At 44.4% G+C, this 19,604-nt stretch overlaps 1 protein-coding gene across 4 annotated transcripts; it reads right to left on the bottom strand.

The window, feature by feature from the left end:
• Positions 1 to 4,588: 4,588 nt before the first annotated feature.
• On the bottom strand, positions 4,589 to 19,343 carry SAR1B (secretion associated Ras related GTPase 1B). 4 transcript variants are annotated; one of them, XM_032702728.1, is made up of 7 exons: positions 19,220 to 19,343; positions 14,749 to 14,819; positions 11,742 to 11,861; positions 10,888 to 10,953; positions 10,251 to 10,354; positions 9,960 to 10,091; positions 4,589 to 8,396 (listed from the first exon to the last, which is right to left on the bottom strand). In XM_032702728.1, exons 2-7 carry the CDS (start codon positions 14,801 to 14,803, stop codon positions 8,280 to 8,282), a joined length of 594 nt encoding a protein of 197 aa, XP_032558619.1. In that variant the 5' UTR covers positions 14,804 to 14,819; positions 19,220 to 19,343; the 3' UTR covers positions 4,589 to 8,279. The 4 variants fall into 4 exon arrangements, with proteins under 4 accessions (XP_032558619.1, XP_032558622.1, XP_032558620.1 ...); XM_032702731.1 differs by having other exon boundaries at positions 19,230 to 19,269; XM_032702729.1 differs by having other exon boundaries at positions 19,096 to 19,233.
• Between the last annotated feature and the right edge of the window lie 261 nt (positions 19,344 to 19,604).

Below are 19,604 nucleotides of genomic sequence, written 5' to 3'. Positions count from 1 at the left end.
GGTTGGACAGGGCTTGGAACAACCTGGGATAGTGGAAGGTGTCCCTGCCCCTTGCAGGTGGGTTGGATTGAGATGAGTTTTAAGTTCCCTTCCAACCCAAACCACCCTGGAATTCTATGAAATCCGGGATCCCACCGGTCTTTTTTGTTCCCTAGTTTTGCCCTCCCTCCTTGCATGACTTTTTCACCCAGTTCCCAGGACAGGCTCTGGGTTTCCTCCCACCTGCCAGGACTCACCTGCCTGCACAGGCAGGCTGTGCTTGTCCCAGCAAGCTCCTGCCCAGTGCAACCTGCCCACTCCTCCCCCTCTGGAGCTGCCTGAGCCTCCCTCCTGCACTGAGCTCACTGAACAGGGATGCTGGAGAGGAGATGCCCTGGCAGGGCAGAACTGAATACTGGAGGAGGAATTAAGCATTTGGAGTGGGCAATATCACCGACCTTTGCACCTGGGATGCTCAGAGCTGGAGCTGGTGCAGAGCAGAGGTGCTGGGGATGGTCCCAGTGCAGGTGGGACACATCTCCTGGAGGAGCAGCAGGATCCAGCAAAGGGCTCGGGGTAGGACCAGCTCCTTCCCCACCACAGCCTTGCACTGTGCAGGGGATCACTGGAACCATCTAAGGAGTGCAAAGGCAAAGTATGACCCATTTCCTTCACATCTTTTTCCCCTTGTTTTGCAGCCTTGAGACACACACTTTTTTAAATTTTGCACAGAGTCTCAACCACACATCAGTTTTATGAAGAATGTATTTCAAATCTGGAATGTACAAAAGAAAACCTGTTTCTTGGTGATTTTTTTTCCCAGATGTTGTCTTTGTGAAGTGCTCTTATGCCCGCAAGGTGTGTAAGACATTATTACAGAAACTCTCAACGCTTTCCCTCTTACCTGGTAACATATTTCTTTGCAATATTGCTTGAACCTGCTTTCCTTTCACCACACATCTTCCAGCAGCACAATGTTCTGCAGTAAGTTCAAATTCACTTTGTACTCCCAGAGAGGTCCAAGTCCAACAACAGTTGACCAGGTCAGCCCAGGACTTCACCAGCCCCATCTCCATGGCATGGATTTCATAATTTCATGTTTACTGAGACAGAAATAGACTCATCCACAGTCACATGAGTGAGGATCTGTTACACATTCTTCTCTGCAGTCAGACTTGCAGCAGCTCTGTTAACTTCAACTAACCACAGAGACTGTAACTTTTTGGGCTTTCCTCGTTTCTCCCAAAATAATAATGGCAAAGAACACATGTAAACCTTGTACTAATTCTCTCTTGCATTCTGCCTGACAACAGCTCTGAAAACACCAGCAGAATTTCTTCTTTGACAGAGGCCTCCTTAAAAATTTCTTCCCCAGAATTTTAAGCATCAGAGTGCTGGAAAAAAGCTCCCTCCAAACCAACCCAGGAGAAACAGAACCATATTGTTTTTTAAACTTGGGAGGCAATTCAAAATACAGATTAGGAAACAAAAGGCTATTACAGAAGTGGTAATAGCACATAGGAGGGCTAGAGGGGGAGTGAAAAAATAAAAAAACACTAGAAATCAAAAAGAAGTTCTCTTTACAGACTGATTTTCAGGTACAAATGTCAAATCATCATCACTTTCTTTTGGGGACGTTCACTGGAGCTCCTCAGAGCCAGCTGTCACAGAGCAGTGAGTCAGAGCAAGTGGATGGGACACACTCCCTAAAAACATGCTCAAGTAAACCTCTCATTTTGAAGGAACATCCAGACTTCTTTACACCAATGCTAGAAGTGTCTCTGACGCCAGAAACAAAACAGAAGCTCTAAAAAAGGGAAAACTACATTCCCAGCTCTGCCTCCTGTTCTGCTTAACTGCTGTTTGTCCAGGCAGCACCGAGCTCCAGCTGCTCTCCTGTAGCTGCACATTCTGAATTTCTCTCACACTGTCTCCTGTAATTAATTATTTGCCAGTAAAGTAAAAGCTTTTAATTTTCTGTACTGTCAACTCCTGATTTTTTTACCGTTTAAAACCTTCTACGAGCAGAGAATTTCACTAAATGTCCTCTGCAACTTCATGCTAATGCATCTCAGTAACAATATTTTGCACAGGTTCATATTAAACCTCTTGTGTGTGTATATATATGTATATACATATATTTACATCCTGCAGCTATATTACAAACACACAGAGCAAGGAATAGAAGAATTAAGTGGCACATAAAGGAGTCTTTCTTTTACAGTTTCAATTTATTTGAACCTAAACCAAAACCTGCTCTAAGAATGCAGAGAGGAAACAACATTTGGGCACTGGGGCTGGAACCCAGAGCTTGGGCTGAACTCAAAATCCATCTCTGAGTGCCAGTGGGCAGAGAGAGCTTAAAGTATGGTTTAAGTTTTGCAGCTTGTGCTTATGATCTGGTCAGAAGTCAAGTGTGTTAAACCAGTGAGCTCAGCTTTGTCCTTGGGGAACAATCCACCAAGAACCAGCAGTTGTCAGTGACTTAGCAAAGCCCAGCTCAGTTGTAGGACACTGGGCAGATTTCAAAATATCCTGATGAACGCTGGCACCACCGCAGTGTGCACAGGCTGACTGAAACACAGCTCCTCTCACTACCTGGGTGCTCTCCCTCCTTTGCTTTCACAAGCACCAGCATTTCCAAACCCTGGGGTCAGCCCCACACACGAGCTGTGGCACAGCAGCATCAGGAGCCCTGTGCTGAGTTGCTTTCCCTCTTTACCTTGCTGACAAGGGGACATCTGTCAACCCAACTGATTTTTCCCTTCCTCCATTGCACAGTGGGAACTTGCTCAAGTATTTCCTAGAGATGCTCATAGGACCTGGGGCTGCCCCATGTCCCCAGCACTGACCTCCTGCCCACCAGCAAAGCTTTTGGCTTTCACCAAACCTTCAACAAAGATTTGAACAAACTCGAACTTAAATTCTGCCCTTCCTCTCGGGAGCCACATTCTCGCAGAAATGCAAATCCCTTTTCTCAGAACCCCCATGTGCTACAAAACCTGAACTGCCCCAGAGCCTCTTGCCAGGGTAAGCTCAGGTTCTCTTCAGCTCAGCTCCCCCCTCAGCTGCTGCCAGGGTCGGTGCCACCCCTGCCCAGAGCAGCAGCCTGTCACACTACACCCCCTGTCAACAGAGCTGCTGCTCCCACCCCTGGGGTCGGGCACTCAAATATCACCAAGTGGCCAAGATCAGGTCTCCAACAGCTCATCCCTGCCCCGAGCTACTGCCAAGGGTTTGCTCCAGCTAGTGCTGCTCCTGGGAGTTAATCAAACCACTCTGACAGTGAAGTACCACCCTTGTGGGGGAAAATCTATCCAAGCAACATAAATTCTTATTTGCCTGTGCCAAACCCAGGCATTTGGACCCAATATTGAAGGTATGCCTTTACATTCTCCTTCAATGAGGAGAGTGTTTATTATCTATCACACATTTAGGAAGGAGAATCCAGCACTACAAGTGGATCCCAGCTTTGCACCCAGTCCTCACATTGCAAGTTTTTGTTATCTACTAAATCTTGTCACATTTGTGTGCAACACAGTGAATGGCTCATGCTTAGAGTGGTTGTGGTGCCACGAACACCAGGGAGGGGACCCAAAATGCCCTTGATTTACACACGGTTTGTGCAGGATCTCCAGTAGTTTGCAGGTGAGGGAGGCTTCTCTCATCCCACTGGGACATGGGCAGACAGTGCCCAAGTTAGGGAGGCACTGCTTCCTTCGAGGCTGCTGTGAGAGCTCTTCTTGTTCAGGCAGGGACCAAGCATGACCTGATCCCTCCAGCCATCACCTTCGCCACAGGGAAAACAGGACGAGTGCCCTCTGCCTCCACAAGGATGACGAGGCAGCATCAGCAGGTTGAAAGCTTTGAGATCCTGGAATGAAAGGCATCAAAGGCTCCAAAAATATTACTAGGAAATTTCTTACCATGACAGGACACGTGCAATAAGAACCAGGGTCATAAGGAAGACAAGGGATGTATTTTTTTTTTGTTTTACCACACCTGCTCACCGAATTTCTAATTCTAATTCAAAAGCAGACAAGTAAGAAATCATTTGAAAAATGTAAACTAAGGAGAACATATGCTTAGGGTTGGAAAATAGTTGTCTATCACAGTAGGTTAAGACACTTCCCCATGGGCTGTGTCAGGGCTGAGTTCAGCAATTTGATAATACTCCGTGGCAATCCCCACTCCCCCAACAGTGCCAATCCTAGAGGGCAGCTGGATTCTCAGGTAGCATCATTTGCCTGTAAGATCAGATCCTTCCACCTCACTTCAGAATTGCAGAAAAGGAAATGTCATTTTGTCCACGCTCAAAGAGCTTTCCAGGCCGGGGATTTGCTTCCATGCACACATGAACAAAAATCTAGCAAAAACCAGACTGAATTATTACTGTACCCATCTTAGAACCCAGCCCACTACTAGACCATGTACTGAGCACACTTTTTTCCTGGTTTTGATAATTCTACAAGAACTCCCTGTTTAAAACTCCTTTTCTTCACATTCCAAGTAACATTTTATTTTCTATTTCCGATACTTGTATTTCCAGCATGGGATGGGATAACACAACAACAAACACACTGAGAACATGTCAACAAACACTCTGATCTTAAGCTTCTCTTCTGCAGTTTATTATATAAATTACGCTTTTAAACACTTAGAGCACTCACATTTCCAAACAGAATCCAGTTCCACACAGATACTGGTGCAAAGAGTGGTTTTATCTCAGTGTGAGGAAGTTACAAGACCCCAGTGACAGCCAGTGGATGAGGCTGTTTTAATGTAACCCCTCAGCCCATAACTAACATTTATGTGACTTAAATCTGAGCACGGTGCAGTCAATAGAAATACTGGACTTTGGTTGGTAACAACCAAATATTTGGACAGTACAAACAGGAGAAGAGCAATTCGACCTCAAGCAGACCTGTGAATTCACTGGGGTTGGAGACCACCTCCATCATTTTTCTGAACTGACATTATTATAAATAAATAGGTGCCAAATGTTCTATTTGGTGTTCAGTTGCAATCACCAAAATCCAATAAAGCTCCTGTGCATGCAGGTATTGTGCTCCAGTGAATGCCACAGGTCACCTTTGGCACATCAAAGACAGGACCCGAACACAGAAATAACAATGAAATTATCTTGATCTGGCAAGAGGACAAATGAGAAAACTTGGAGATTCTTCCCCTCTCCAATGCCAATAATTGCTGAAAAAATCATTAAACCAAGACTGAAATACAGCAATCACCTCTCAGTTATACAATACATACTAAACCCCAATTTTAACTAAATCCAAGCAAAATAAAAATTACTCAACCCAGAGATGCCAGCAACTGGGGTCACTGCAGTGAAATACAGGCCACTGTCACAAGTAGTTATGAGGATCTTAGAAATCTGCATTCATTTCTCTTAAGGAACTGTTGTAATGTAAAAACAAAATGAGACACTTCATAAATAACATCTTTATTAATGAGTTTTCTTTTTCACATTCTTTAAAGTGATGTTTAATTGAAATCTGCATAGTCAAGAGTGCAAAAAAAAAAATGAATTCATAGAAGTCAGACCCACATGTGAATGTTGCTTTTGTTTAAGCAAGACTGGTCACAGTCTTAGGAATAAGATAGAAATAAATGGCCAGGGAGATGTGGGGGGGAGTAGGGATGAGAACCACCAGGAAAACTCTCATCAAGTTATTTGTCTATTAATGAAGTCTTCACACAAAGACACACAACACTCATTCACATTCAAGTGCACAACAGAAGGTAAACTACAGAAGGAAGATCCTTCCTCTGCTGAATGAACAGAGCAAGATTGTTTGTGTACTTCGCTGAGCGCTGATCAGCTGTTCCCACAGCAGGGACCATTCCAGCACCCAGGTGGATAAACACAAGGTCCAGATTTCTTCATGCCCTTACAGCAACCACATTTCAGGCAGCATCCCACAGCAGGAACCAGGATTTCCATAACAGTGAGAATTGTTCTTAACACACACTTTTCAAGCACTATCACCTCCCCTTTTTTTCAATTTCTGATAGGATTATCCCTTTCTTTGCTGCTGCTGCTCATGGTTGGTTGGAAGAGCAGGCGAAGAGGACCCTCTGTGCCCATGCAATGGCTCAGCCTGTGGAAGTGCAGCAGAACATCTCCACCTCCAGCTTCATTTCCATCAGCACAGGCAGCACAGTCCCGAGTCTCTCACATCAACACCACAATGTGACTCTGCAAGTAGTACCTTTAATATTTACACCATCTAGTGATTTAGCTGTTCTCTGCATTACAGTCACCATCAGAAAAAGCTAGAGAAAAAAAGCCAAGAGGCACATCCCCTACACAATGGCTGTAGGGAGTAAAGACTCACACACTGTCCATACGCTGGTGAGAGGCCACTTCTTACCTCCAGTTTGGATTTCTGCAGCAGAGACACTACTCTACAGCTGAGCACTGGTTTAAATGCAGAATTCTCTTGTGCTGGTCGTTTGGAAAAGCCATCTGATACCATCACACTGAACTTCCCTGTGCACAAACTGGGCTTAACGCTCTGCACACGATTCTGCAGCAATAAACTTCATTTACAATTTATATTAGCTATGTTCTGAATTATTCATCTTATTCAGATGCACAGTCTAGGACTGTGGGGAACTGATCATCAATATTCAATCATACCAGTTCAGACTTGGGCAAGGAATAAGTCTAATTTATTTGCTATGAGCCTACAGGCTTTAAATCTGAGATTCCATCCCAGAGAAAGTTATTTATGAAATCAAACCAGTCAGAAGTACATTTGCTGCCATGGATATTAGAAACATAAGGCCTAAAGTCTTTTGGAGAAGACCTACAGCAGGAGGTAAAAGGGATTCAGTAAAACTTGCAGCAGTTTGTATCTGTACAAGGGGAAAACAAACTACAGAGTGAAACTCAGACCCATCAAGGTGAAATGGTGATTTCAGGGATGAAACCCCACCTTCATTTCACAGTAAAAAAAAACATCCCCAGCACATGGAAGCACCAACCACAGCTCCCAGGCAGCACCAACAAAATGCTGACAGACAACACCCTTTCTTCAAAGATAACCTGCTTTTTCCTTGGGGAGCCAACACACTCAAAGACAGGGAAAACCAGAAGACTGGAAACAGGGACTGCAGATAACTGAATTTTACTCCAGAAATAAGTCCCCTGGGCAGCCAGCAGCTGCCCCACTGGCCAGGTGTCAGGGCAAAAACCACACAAAAGAGTCCCTCTTGTCCCAGTCTAAAATACCAAAACTAAAACTGGCCAATTGGGTGTGAGCTGATAAATTTTCACAAGCAGCAATGGCAACACTTTTTTTTCCCTGGCAATTTCACAGGCAAATCTGCTGGTAGATCCAAAACTAATGAAATTGGAAGCAAAATATTTAGTGCAGTGATATTCTTAATTTTTTCTTCAGAAAGAAACTGTATTTCTTGTGCCACATCAGGGGTTTAATTCCAGAGACCAGGAGATCAAGATCACTTTTGATATTAGTTTAAGATTTACTTTGGCACAGCTAATTTACATTATTTGTACTTGAAGGGCATCACCTTAGATTTTTCCTTTACTATGCAATATCCTTAAAACAAATGCAATTTGGTAGTCTGAAAAAACCCTACCTTACTCTAGCCTACAATGGAACTACTTTGTGGCCTGCTGTGTTTCAGGAAAATATCCCACATATTCAGATCACCAGGCAGCCTCACTAGTTAAGACACATTAAAACGAAACATTTCCCATTAAAGTTGCCAAAAATTGGATTTAAATTTATTGCATGACGTTGCATAAGAAAGTGTATTATTGAAAACTGTAAGGCATCATGCAATTATCCATCAGCTAATTATTTATTATTCCTTGAAAGATGGTTATATACTCTAAAGTTATAAAACCAGTTTCAAAAAAGTACATAAAAAAATTTAACATAAGCATTAAATATTTTTTTTTCACATGTTCATCGTTTTTAGCTGTTAAAAAGTGCATTCAAACATACTGTACTGGAAAGTTGCTCTGACCAAAAATGGTGCTGGAGACTCATTAAATTAAAAGCTGCAAAAGGAAGTTGCATGGGATCAGAAAGCTCACAGGTTGTGGTATCTCAACTTACAAACGTGAAATAATTTTTCAATCCTCAACACTTATAATTTAGCATCAATGATATAATCAGCTAAAAAGGTGTATTTTTCTGACTTGAACAGTCAAGTGGATTCAAGTTACGTACACTGAGTGATCAGAGGAGGAGCAGAGAAGGTTCAGCCAGGGGCAGGGTGTGCTGCTGGGACTTTGGCATCCATCAGTTGATGTACTGGGCCATCCAGCGGAACCCCTCCCCATAGCCTTGTCTCTTTAGCACACTGCACATGAACACCTCCAGGGGCCTGGCATTCAGGTCCTTCAGTGGTGTGCTGCCCTGCAGAGACACAGAAATACTCCCAGTTACGGTCTCCTTATAAAACAACTCCTACTTTACACGGACAGCTGTTTCTATGGAATGCCAGTACTTAACTTGTGTTGGATACTGGAATTTTAGAACATAAATTCATCTAAAATTGTAGAATGGGTTGGGTTGGAAGGGACTTTAAAGCTCATCTTGTTCCAAACCCCTGCCATGGGCAGGGGCACCTTCCACTAGCCCAGGCTGCTCCAACCTGGCCTTGGACACTTCCAGGGATGGGGCAGCCACAGCTTCTCTGGGCAACCTGTGCCAGGGCCTCCCCACCCTCCCAGGGAAGGATTTCCTCCTAACATCTAAACTAACCCTGCCATCCTAATCTCAGTAACATGTACACAAGGAATACACAAAGCATATTTTCGTGTGTTGAAGGCATATTTTCATATTTTCATCCACACTGGAGACAGTGAAGTACCTGAAGCCAGAATGGAACAGCAACATGTCCATAGAGAATTTCAGTGCTCTGGTTTTCAGTCAAAGTTCCCTGCTGCATTTCCAATAGTTTTCCAGCCAGATAAAAAGAGTATTTTATAGTAATTTTAGGACTGACCAAAGCAGGACTGCAAGGTGCTTGCCAAGATCAGCAGAGTGCAATAAAGCTGTTGCTCAACTGGAGTTCAACTGAACAACAGTGTTCAGACCTCATCGTGTGGGGGTGTAAGAACCCGAAAAAAAGAAGGTAAAGATTTTGTTCCTGCTCAGCCTAAACTCTGACTGGCACTGAACTTTAGGGGAGGCCCCTAAGGGTGAATAAGCAAAGAGGAATTGTGAGACCAGGTGCTCTCAGCAGAACCACAGTGCTGGTCAGCTCATGGGAGCCGGGATGGAAGCCACGCTGGAATGACTCCATCAGTTGCACAGAGGTGTCTCTCCAAGGGCCAAGGACAAGGGAGCAACTCCTCCCCAGTGCCCTGTGTCCCAGTGTCTCCTACAAGCACTGCACTGTATTTACTTTACATTAAGAACAGTTGCAGTATCATGAAGACCCACACGAGAAATCTGCCTTGTTGCTACAGGTACCAGTAGGAACTTTTTCCTTCCCACAACCTACAAACTTAGGTTCAAGCTTGAGGTAAACATTTTAAGTAGAAAATTATTAAAGCCTGTACTTCACACAAGAAAAGTCACTTACTGAAAGACTTTATCCAGTTTTTTCTTACAATTCTCTCCAGAACTATAGCCTCTGAAAACTCAGTTTAAAAATACTGCATAAGAAACTTGAAGTATTAGAAGTTATTCTAACTCTTTTTTTCTCTGAAAAAATGTAGCATTAAATATGATGCTAAAAAGTTGTTGTAAAGATGCATTTAACACACACAAAAACAGACCCCAGAACTCATTTCATATATTGTTATCATGTGCTAAGTACTTTACAAATTAAAAAAAAACATTTGTTTTGTGTAGCTAGAAGGAACCAGAGCCAACACATAAATAAGGCAAACAAACTTCCTAACAAAAAAATCTCATTAAAGCAAAGATCTGCCAAAAAAAAAGAAAAGAAAAAGAAAAAAGGAGCAATACCTTTCCTGTTGTCTGGCCATACAGACCAAATGTCTCCCGTAGCCTTTCTTCACTGATGGCTTCTGGTCTGTCAATCTTGTTACCAAGAATTAGGATAGGCACATTAGCAATAGTTTCATCTGTCATTAGTGACTACAAAGGAAAGGAGAAAGAAGGAGTGATGAATTTAGAATACAGGTCAAATCGCTCCTCCTCATGTGAGGTGACAGCAGGGCTCTGTTGGACACTGGGTGTTTGAGCTGAGCTCTTACAAGTGAAAGGTCATGCTTTGAAAAGCTCCTTTAAACTTACATCAAGTTCTTCTTTTGATTCGAGCAACCTTTCATGATCTGCACAATCCACCAAGAACACAATGCCATTAATTGCAGGCAGGTAGTTCTTCCACACTCTGCGAGCTACAGGGAAAATGAGAATTAAAAATAAAAGGAAATTATCCCCAAATTCAGAGTGATGTATATTGGTCATTAAGGAGCAACATACATAGAGCTTTTTTATTTGACTTTTTTTAAGTCTTAGCTTATGTTGCCAGTGTTCAGAATGCAACCCTTGAAATGACAGAGCAAAAATATCATTCCTTTACTGTTATCACCCCCCCTATCCCACATGGATGCTGATGCACAGAACTTTTTTTGTTTCCCCAAGAATCATGTCAACAAAGGTAAGCTTGAAGTATAAAGCTTAAAGGTAAATACAAGCAATTCAAAGTACATAATCCCCTTCACAGTATTAGACAAAAGTTTCTGCTCTACTGCAGCTCTTGGCAAATTGTATTTGGGATTTGTGGTAAGTGGGGGAGACGGACAAAAAAACCAGCCAATGTCTTTTATGCTCTCAAAGAAGAGTGTGGGAGGTCAGTCTTTGCATTTCTGACTGGAAACAAATTCCAACCCAATTCACTGAGCTTAAGTGAGTCAATGGACACTCTTACCTTGAGCATGTCCACCCAGATCAAAGGTAGTGAAAGTCATGCCAGCAATTGTCAGCTCTTCTGAAGCTGGAAATACACAGAATTATGTTCCTGTGAAGATTGTGCAGTGCATTGGAACAGTCTAACCTTCCAGCACATACATTTTACTTTTTCCTCTTGGTTCTTTTCAGTATTTTGTTATTCAAGAAGCAAATGAGAGCAAAGCATTCTCTCAAAATCAATGACACGTTCGTGTAACACCAAAATGTTATTAACCATTAAAGCATGTGTGAAATTAAATATCTGCAACACTAAGAACAGCAGACAGTATTCATACATTATGTATCCCTACATAATAATACACAAACAGTTGGTTCTGGCATCTGGTTTGCCAAAAAGATGGCATTTTGTGTCCAAAACTATTCAAGGTTTCTCCTCTTCATATCCTTTCCCAGTTTCTCACCTCCTTACTGAACTTCACCAATCCACATTTTCAACCTGTGTTGAACTTTTACTCCTGCAAGGTTACCAAGATAACAATTACACAGCAACTTTCGAGACACAAACTCTAACTTTCCAGCTACACAGAGAAGCTGTTCCCTAAAATTGCAGGCCCCTCTTCCCCACAGTTTCTGTAATATAAACTCTCAGCTTCATCGTTCTGCTTGTTACTCACCTCTTAAATTTAATGTAACACACTGAACTATCCCACACATGTTTTTTTTAATGTTACTTGAACTATCTACGGATTGCATCCCCAAAATTACTTTGTTTCTCCCAATTACACTGTTGGTCTTATGATGTATAATTAAATCCTGCCTTTCCTGCAATCCTTCAAACACTTTCTAGTTATGGGACCAGCAATATCCACTTACTGGGGTGTAACGTGGGGACATGTTGCCCCAGTCTGTCATCTTTGAGCATGTGCAGCAGTGTAGTTTTCCCAGCATTGTCCAGTCCAAGAAACACTAGTTTGCCTGATTTCTTGTACAGTCCTAGAACAAAGAAGGACCCAGTGAATAATCAGTTCAAGTGGTGGGAGTTCATTTCCAGCCCTAGAGATGATTTTGCTCCCAGGAACAAAGTGTTACAGTCCCAGTACAAAATACAGGCCAGCCAAGCCCCACCACACACTTTATCAGTGTCACTTTATCACCACTGCCCTTTATCCATGCTCTCCTCCTCGTACAAATTACATTCCCACTTGCCACGTGGTACCATGTGCAGCTTGGCAGCAGTGGGACAGGCACAAAACTGGTGTGAATGTGTCACTCCTGGAAATGCAGTTACATTAGCTCAGGAAAAGCACTGCAGAACAGAACTAAACACTGCCAGTGGAGTTTACTCTGCCCCAGCAAAAGGCCAGTTTGCTCACAGGAGGTGAGAGGTGGGTGTGCAGGTCCAGCACCACCAGCAGGCTCTGGAGCACGGACCTGAACCTGCACAGAGTTTTGTTCAGCTGCCTCCAGTTACAGCAAAAAACTTGTCTGAGGCAAAAAGAGAATTCAGACTTCAATCAGAATATTACAGAGAAATTGGTTTCAATGTCAATGCTCATAATTAGTGTATGTATGAATTCTTCAATGTTGGTTCATTTGGGCAAAAAGTAACTTCCACCCATACCCTGAGGAAAACTGGTGGCTACATCCTGAATGGCATTGCCAGGGCACTTCTGACACATCTGCTGCCATGTGACAATGCTTTCATAAAAGGGATAAGAAATCTTATTTTCATTGACTGTCATCTTTATAAGAATGACTTTTCCCCTTCTTCTCCCCTCTCTTTGAAACCCCAGAAATGCAACAGTTGCTGTGAAGGAGTGGAAAGACATTTAAAACACCATATTTTCTTAATGTTGGAGATTATCAAAGGGCAATTCTCTAATAACTTGTCAACACTACATCCTCTGCCAGAATTAGTTTTCACTGCTTCAAACTGATTGATATTCAAAGTAAAACATGAAGATAAATTAAATTTAAAAACAAAACGTCGATTCTGTTCTGTACTGAAAAAAAAAAAAAAAGTCTTATCTAAAGTGTTATCCTCATGTGTGTTTTCTGTGGTGGGATTTTAAGCCAGCCCTGCTGATGCCACAGCATTCCAGGGGCACAGGTGCCTCTGCCCAGATCTTTACACTGCTGCTGTTTGCTCACCTCTCCCTCTGCCTTCCATGATCTCTGGGATCATGTTCCAGAGGGACACGTTTTGTAACTTTCATAAATGGATATTCCCTCATATTCCTCATCTTATGTCATTAATGATCTTTATTACTCCAGGTCCTGCTGAGTGTCTTCACAGTTCTTTCAAATACAAACAACTCTTACTTCCCAAACTCACCTTCTCACATGCCCATATGTATATTACCTACTGAACTACAGAGTGGAGGAGAAAATATTAATGTTTACAGAGAAAGAAAAAGTGACAAACATTTTCATATATTTACTTACATCACAGGAGAAACTCACCCTGTGAGTTAAACAGAAGTCTATTAATATACAGTAAAACAGTAACATTTTTGCCACTCTCAGCCTGCACATAAAGGAGTCTTTGCTCCCCAGTAACATGTTGCTGCTTTCTCCAAAACATTTCACACTTCTCAAGTGTCTGTCACAGGGACACAAGACTAACAAGCAGCAATACTTCAGCTATTGGCTACACCAAGACTGGAGTTTTTATATATACATATAAATAAAAAAGTATTCTTTGTGCATTCCAAAAGTATGTGTGCAATGATGTGCTTCCTAAAGTGATCCCATCAGCCTGCTGACAGGACAGGGAACTGTGGGGGGCTTCCCAAGTGTTATGATCAGCCTTCTTCAGCTGTGAACATAACTGAGAATGAAAAGAGAAAGTGCTTCTTTTAGAATAAGAGGGACATATTGGAAGTAATTCTCCTTCCTGCTTCAAGCTCCTGTATCTTACACCAGAATTAGCCTTTGCTTGCCCAGGAGTGGAAGAGCAGGGCAGTGTGCAGCAATCACAGCACAGCTAAGGAAGAGGAGATAAGAAAGATTAGTCAACTTAGTTAAAATTTCACTGGCTGGCATTTCGACAGCAGGCCAAGGGTCCAACATTCAGCAAAAAACTTTAAACTTTCAACTGATAAAAGGCAGGTGGCACAGCCTGCCTTGATTCCTTAGCCTCAAATGCTTTTTGACCACTTCAATAACATCCTTTGAACTTGGAAATTGTGCCTTTTACCTATGAGATCTGCAACTTCTGTTCCTTTTTTAGTGTCCTAACACTCATTCTCCTCCTGGTTGTGGGGTTTTTTCCCTTCCCTGTTAAGCACAAGCTAATATTTCACCTTGGACTGATCTGGATTGCAGACTCTTTTGGCCAGGGAATAATATTCTGAGGCTCTTGAGCAGACGCCAGTGAAGTTTCATGGTGATTTCTGTGACACCAGTCACAGAACAACACACTGCTGAACATGAGAAAGGGCTTCAGTAGCTGGCACTAATTTTTGTAGACAGTCCCTCCTATTTGGATTCTGAAGCAATATACTCATGTGCAAAAGAACTGAACTAAAATAACTGAGTTCACTTCTTTACAGCAGAGAAAAATCAGGAAAAGGTCCACAAAAGCCAACTAAACTACACCAGCTTAAATGTACTATGATTAGAAAAGTCTAACATAATATGATCGTGAAGGAAAACATAATTTCTTTCAAGAAGTTAAGGCTTAATGTAAGATTGAGTGGAGAGCACACTCTGGAAATGCTCACTATTGATAAGTGAAACTTTTGTTTGAGTGTTACTGAACATACACCAAACCAAATATTATTATTTAACCAACGGCCTTGTTTGAAGATAACAGAGGTGAACAGACATTTTATACAAGAATGGCAGAAAGGAAAAGTCCCAAACAATAAAGACTTACCTAAAAACTGTAATATGCTACTGAAACCACTGTAAATCCAATCAAATAGGAACATATCTGAATCTTACAGTCTGAAATAAACAGAAAATATAATGCATTTAAGATCTGTCAGAACAGCACATTAAGCATTGTAAAATATTTATAGGTAACAAAAGTAATCCAAAGTCATGGGTTAAAAATAAAAGCCAATTTAGTTTTGGTAAACTGTATCATGGACCAATTAAGTGACCCCATAACACATTAAAAATTAGTGTAGAAATAGAAAACAGAATCCAGACCTTGTGATTCAACATCAAAGACTTTCTCCTCCCTCAGGGAAACACTATGTGGACTGAAATCTTTGCAAGAAGTAAAAATAACTTTATCCTCAGTATGATTTGGAGGAGATGTGTGATGATCCACTGAAGATTTCAAACAGGATCTTCACACATAGTTTTCAACTGGGAAAAAGCAGCACTTTGGAGAGGGCACTGGAGGGATATCAGTGCAGGGTCAGTGCTCCAGCCACCCCTGGGAGCTGCTGGAGTTCAAAGCAGAGGCAATAAGAGGTGAAGAAGTTTTGTGGATTTGAATCTAGAGAAGTTTGATGCCAAATAAATCCCTGTTGTCCACACAGACCCTGTTTGTTTGGCTTGTTATGGGAAACAACTACCTAGCACAAAGCTCTGGAATTGCCATTCAAAAGTGGTGACCTCCTCTACTGTCCTGCACAGGCTGCCACATGCAGAACTCAAGTTTAAAAAAAAAAACCATCAGAACACCACGTTTCACACTGAGTTCCTTCAGCTTAGATTCAAGAACAGAAGGCTGAGCTGAGAGCCATCACTGGGTTCACTGTGTAGCCACAAACAATTAATTTCCTAGCTTTCATCCAAATTTCCTCATGATCTGAAGTGAGGATAATCATTAAGGTTGAAAAAACCTCTAAGATCATCGGGTCCAACCCTCAGCCCACCACCATCATGTTCAACACTTAAACCATGTCCCCAGGGGCCACATCCACAAACCTTTTGAGCACTTCCAGGGATGGCAATTCCACCACTGCCCTGGGCAGCCTGTGCCAGTGCCTGACCACCCTTTCAATGAAGAAATTCTTCCTGGTATCTAATTTAAACCTTCCCTGGCACAACTCGAGGCTGTTTCCTCTCATCCTGTCCCTTGTTACCTGCGAGCAGAGCCCAACCCCACTCGGCTCCCCCCTCCTGTCAGGGAGTTGTGGAGAGTGAGAAGGTCCCCCTTGAACCCCCTTTTCTCCAGGCTGAGCCCCCTCAGCTGCTCCTCATCAGACTTGTGCTCTAAATCACACCGAAAGCACCAGTTTGACACAGTGAACTAGCACCTAGTGTGAAAACCTTCTGAAAGGCTAAAGGGCAACATCCTTAGAAGCATTTAGGCAGCTAATTCCTGCTGGAATGCATGACCCCTGTGGACATTGGAGTCTGGGTGCCCTGCAGAAACTGGACTGCACTGCTGAGCACAGCTTCCTTTGGAAGCTGCAGAGGTGCCTTGGGGCATCCCAAGATGACTTCAGGGCAGCTCTGAGCCTGGAGCACAGCACACAGGAGTCAAAACACGGGTCTGAACCAGACCAAAACCCAGGCACCTGCCATAGCAATCACACTTGTGACAACCAAGAGTTTCTCTGCTATGCAACAACAGGTACATCACACAAAGATAACGAGGAAAGAGGAGGAGAGAACATTTAAATGACATTTGCTTGCACTGGAACAAAATCTGTTCAGATGACGAAGCACCAGGTGCCTTGGTTTCGCCACCACTAACCCTGAAACCTTTACCCACGTCTACACTGCTCTGAACAGCTCATCAGCTGCAACAGGCACAGATTTCGAGGATACAAATCAAACACGCCTGTCGATGCGTAAACACCCAGTTACACAACGTCATGACTGAAACTGTCCCTTGCCTGGCTAAAAAGCAAAGGTCAAGAATAAGCAAACATGGCAGAACACACACGTCAGCAGATTTATTTATTGCTTGAGCAAAATACCAACGGAGAAAAGCCTCTGTGGGGCTTAGGAAAACCATCGACTCAAGTAACCTGCAAATCAGGGCAAACAGCCTGATGTAAGAGAAGTGCTCAGGTTTCTGAGGTGAGAATAACTTCACAGTGTTTGGCTGCATTAACCTTCTCCATCTATGAAACTTATGTTTACAAAAAAACACCAACCAAAACAATCTTTGTGCATCACGGAAAAAACTTTCAGGGATGAGATTTAAATGATTAACGTGAGAACGGGATCACTCCACAAACACAGCTGAAGTGGCACAAACGTGGGCTCAATTTCCATCAGCACCAGAAAAGTGGTGCTAGAAACAGAGTTACCCAAATTCTCCCAGAACAGCCTCCGTATCAGCTGGCAGCAGGCAAAGGAAAACACTTTCCAAATGGGGAAAAAATGGGCCGCTAATTGTAAAGGCACACAGGCAGTATTTGAATAGAGATATTAAATCTACTCTTATCACACAGCAAAAGTAACTACATAATTCACAGTTGTGTCAAATCAAAGCTCCACAAAGTGGCTCTGCACTGAGATTCAGAGCTATTACCAGGTCCCAGTCAGAGCTGTGCCAAATTTAGGGGAGAGCTGAGGCTGTCAAATATACACAGACTCAAACTCTCAGGCTCACGTTAAAAACACCATAAAAGCAGAACAAAGATAACTCCAGCAATCACTGTTCACGACCCACGTGAAGACAAAGATACCTTTTTAAGGCTGTTTCAAGGGTTCACTTGAAAATAATCTGCTGCAAGCAGACAGAAGCTTTGAATTAAAAATTGTGCTGGACCAAGTAAGTGTTTTGATACCAACTACTTTGACAGACATCACTGTGCCTCCTCCACAAAGACACCAAAGTTAACCTTCTAGCACCAACAACAGATGGCTGCCACTGAAAAATGCCCCCAACGACCCTGTTGAACATTATTTCATCAGCAAAGTATCACCCAGTAACTCCTGTGGAGCCCTGTCCACCACTCCATAGTCAAGGACAGGGGTTCACCTACTGGAGACCACTTCTGACTGTGGGGAATGAGGAATTCCCACACAGTGGCTGTGATAACACCCTAAGCCAGCCTCCTGAAGGGAATGCTGCTGGACTAGCAAGCAAACTCACACTTCTTTTATATCCTGGAAACTAGGAATTTTTTTCTCCTACTCTCAACTTGCATTTTTCTAACTAAAAATTCCTCATTCCCTTCCAAACCTCAGGACAGCGCTTACTTCTGAAGCCTGTGCAAGTTTAGGTAATAGAGGATATTGGGCTTTTAAAGACAGTTTTAAATCCCTTTATGGGGTAATTAGGTAACAGAAACCAGTGACACCCAAGCTGAACAGCTCTGGCAAGAGCTGGGAACACACTGAGCTGCGCCTGTGTGGGGACTGTCAGCAGAACCAGGGAACAAACCTCTGCCCAGCCTGACTGCACCAAACCTGCACCCCAGCCACAGTTCAGTCCAAAACCACAACCTGCAAGCAACAGCCAAGTCTACTGCCAAGGGTGTATTTTTAGTTTTAGTAGGATCTAAATACGATCACTCAAAAGTCATAATTTCACATGTGATCACTGTAACACCGCAAAACGTCACCACAGGCAACAAAACTCAAAATCTTTAAGAAACTCAGTGAGCAAACCTGTGCCTTCCACAGCCCAGTTCATTCTACAATACAAAACTGCACCTGGATGTTGTATTTTAAGAGCTGAAGAAAGGGACAGAGATGGAAAGCGAGGTAACGGCATGGACTTCCTTTGGGTGTCTTGATCAATTTTTTGAAAGCAACTCATCTTCGAGACAGCACCACAACACACAGAGGAGTTCCTAAGGCCAGAGGCTCGGCCAGCCCCGGCTCACAAAGCCCAGCTGTCAGAGCACATCTCGCCGCGGGGCTGCTGCACACACGCTTAGGAAAAAATTCTTGTGAGTAACAACTGGAGAAACGACACCACCTCAAACAAGCGCTGCCGGGTCGGCACAACGTGGCACGGGCTGCCCAGGGCGGCTGCGGGGCACTCGAGGTTATGGGGTCACTGAACACACACTGTCACATCGCAGAGCTCCCGAGGGGCCCTGCGGGCACCGGCACAGCGCCACGGACCGGGCCCCACAGCCCGGGAGAGGAGAGGGAGAGCGGCAGGGGAGGGAAGGGAAGGGGGGACTGCCCGCCCCCAGCCCCGCACGTCGCACAGGCCGCGGCCCCCGGGGCTCTCAGGGACCCCCGCCCAGCCCCGGCCCGGCCCGAGGCCGCTGCCGGCAGGACACGGGCACGGCCCGGAGCCCCGCGGGGCTCGCCCAGCCCCCGCTCCCCGGCCCGTCCGCCCCGCGCTCACCCACCGCCGAGCCTCAGGCGCCCCGGGACCGGACCAGCACCGACACTGACACACACGGACACGGCACGGGCAGGCACGGGCACAGCGACAGACAGACAGACAGACAGACAGACCCGGCACTCACCGACACTCACCCGCGGCTGCGCCCGCTCCGCCCCCGCCGCTCCTTCCGGCACCGGCGCCCGCGGCGCGCGCACTCGGCTGAGCTCGGCTCTGCTCGGCTGGGCTCGGCTCTGCTCGGCTGGGCTCGTCTCTGCTCGGCTGAACTCGGCTCTGCTCGGCTGGGCTCGTCTCTGCTCGGCTGAACTCGGCTCTGCTCGGCTGGGCTCGGCTCTGTCCGGCGAGGCGAGGCTCGTCCGGGTTCAGCTGTGTTAGGATCAGTTCGGCTGCGTTCGAATGAATTCGGCTGTGTTCGGACAGGTTCGGCTGGACTCGGCTGTGTTCGGCTTGGTCCGGCCCCGCCCCCGGTCCGGCCCCGCCCCCGGCCCCGCCCCCGCGGAGCCGCAGCG

This window comes from Chiroxiphia lanceolata, chromosome 15 (assembly GCF_009829145.1).
Source record: "Chiroxiphia lanceolata isolate bChiLan1 chromosome 15, bChiLan1.pri, whole genome shotgun sequence".
Lineage (NCBI taxonomy): Eukaryota > Metazoa > Chordata > Aves > Passeriformes > Pipridae > Chiroxiphia > Chiroxiphia lanceolata.
The sequence above is the reverse complement of the archived record's forward strand: the minus strand, read 5'-3'. Positions and strand labels throughout refer to the sequence as shown.

What these genes read in the sequence shown, in the direction of transcription:
- SAR1B (XM_032702728.1), bottom strand. Translation starts at nt 14,803, where the DNA reads ATGTTCCTATTTGATTGGATTTACAGTGGTTTCAGTAGCATATTACAG. An exon ending in TAGCATATTACAGTTTTTAG is followed by an intron (nt 11,862 to 14,748) that starts GTAAGTCTTTAT and finishes TCTTTGTTCTAG; the next exon opens with GACTGTACAAGAAATCAGGC. An exon ending in TGTCCCCACGTTACACCCCA is followed by an intron (nt 10,954 to 11,741) that starts GTAAGTGGATAT and finishes GTGTATTTCCAG; the next exon opens with CTTCAGAAGAGCTGACAATT.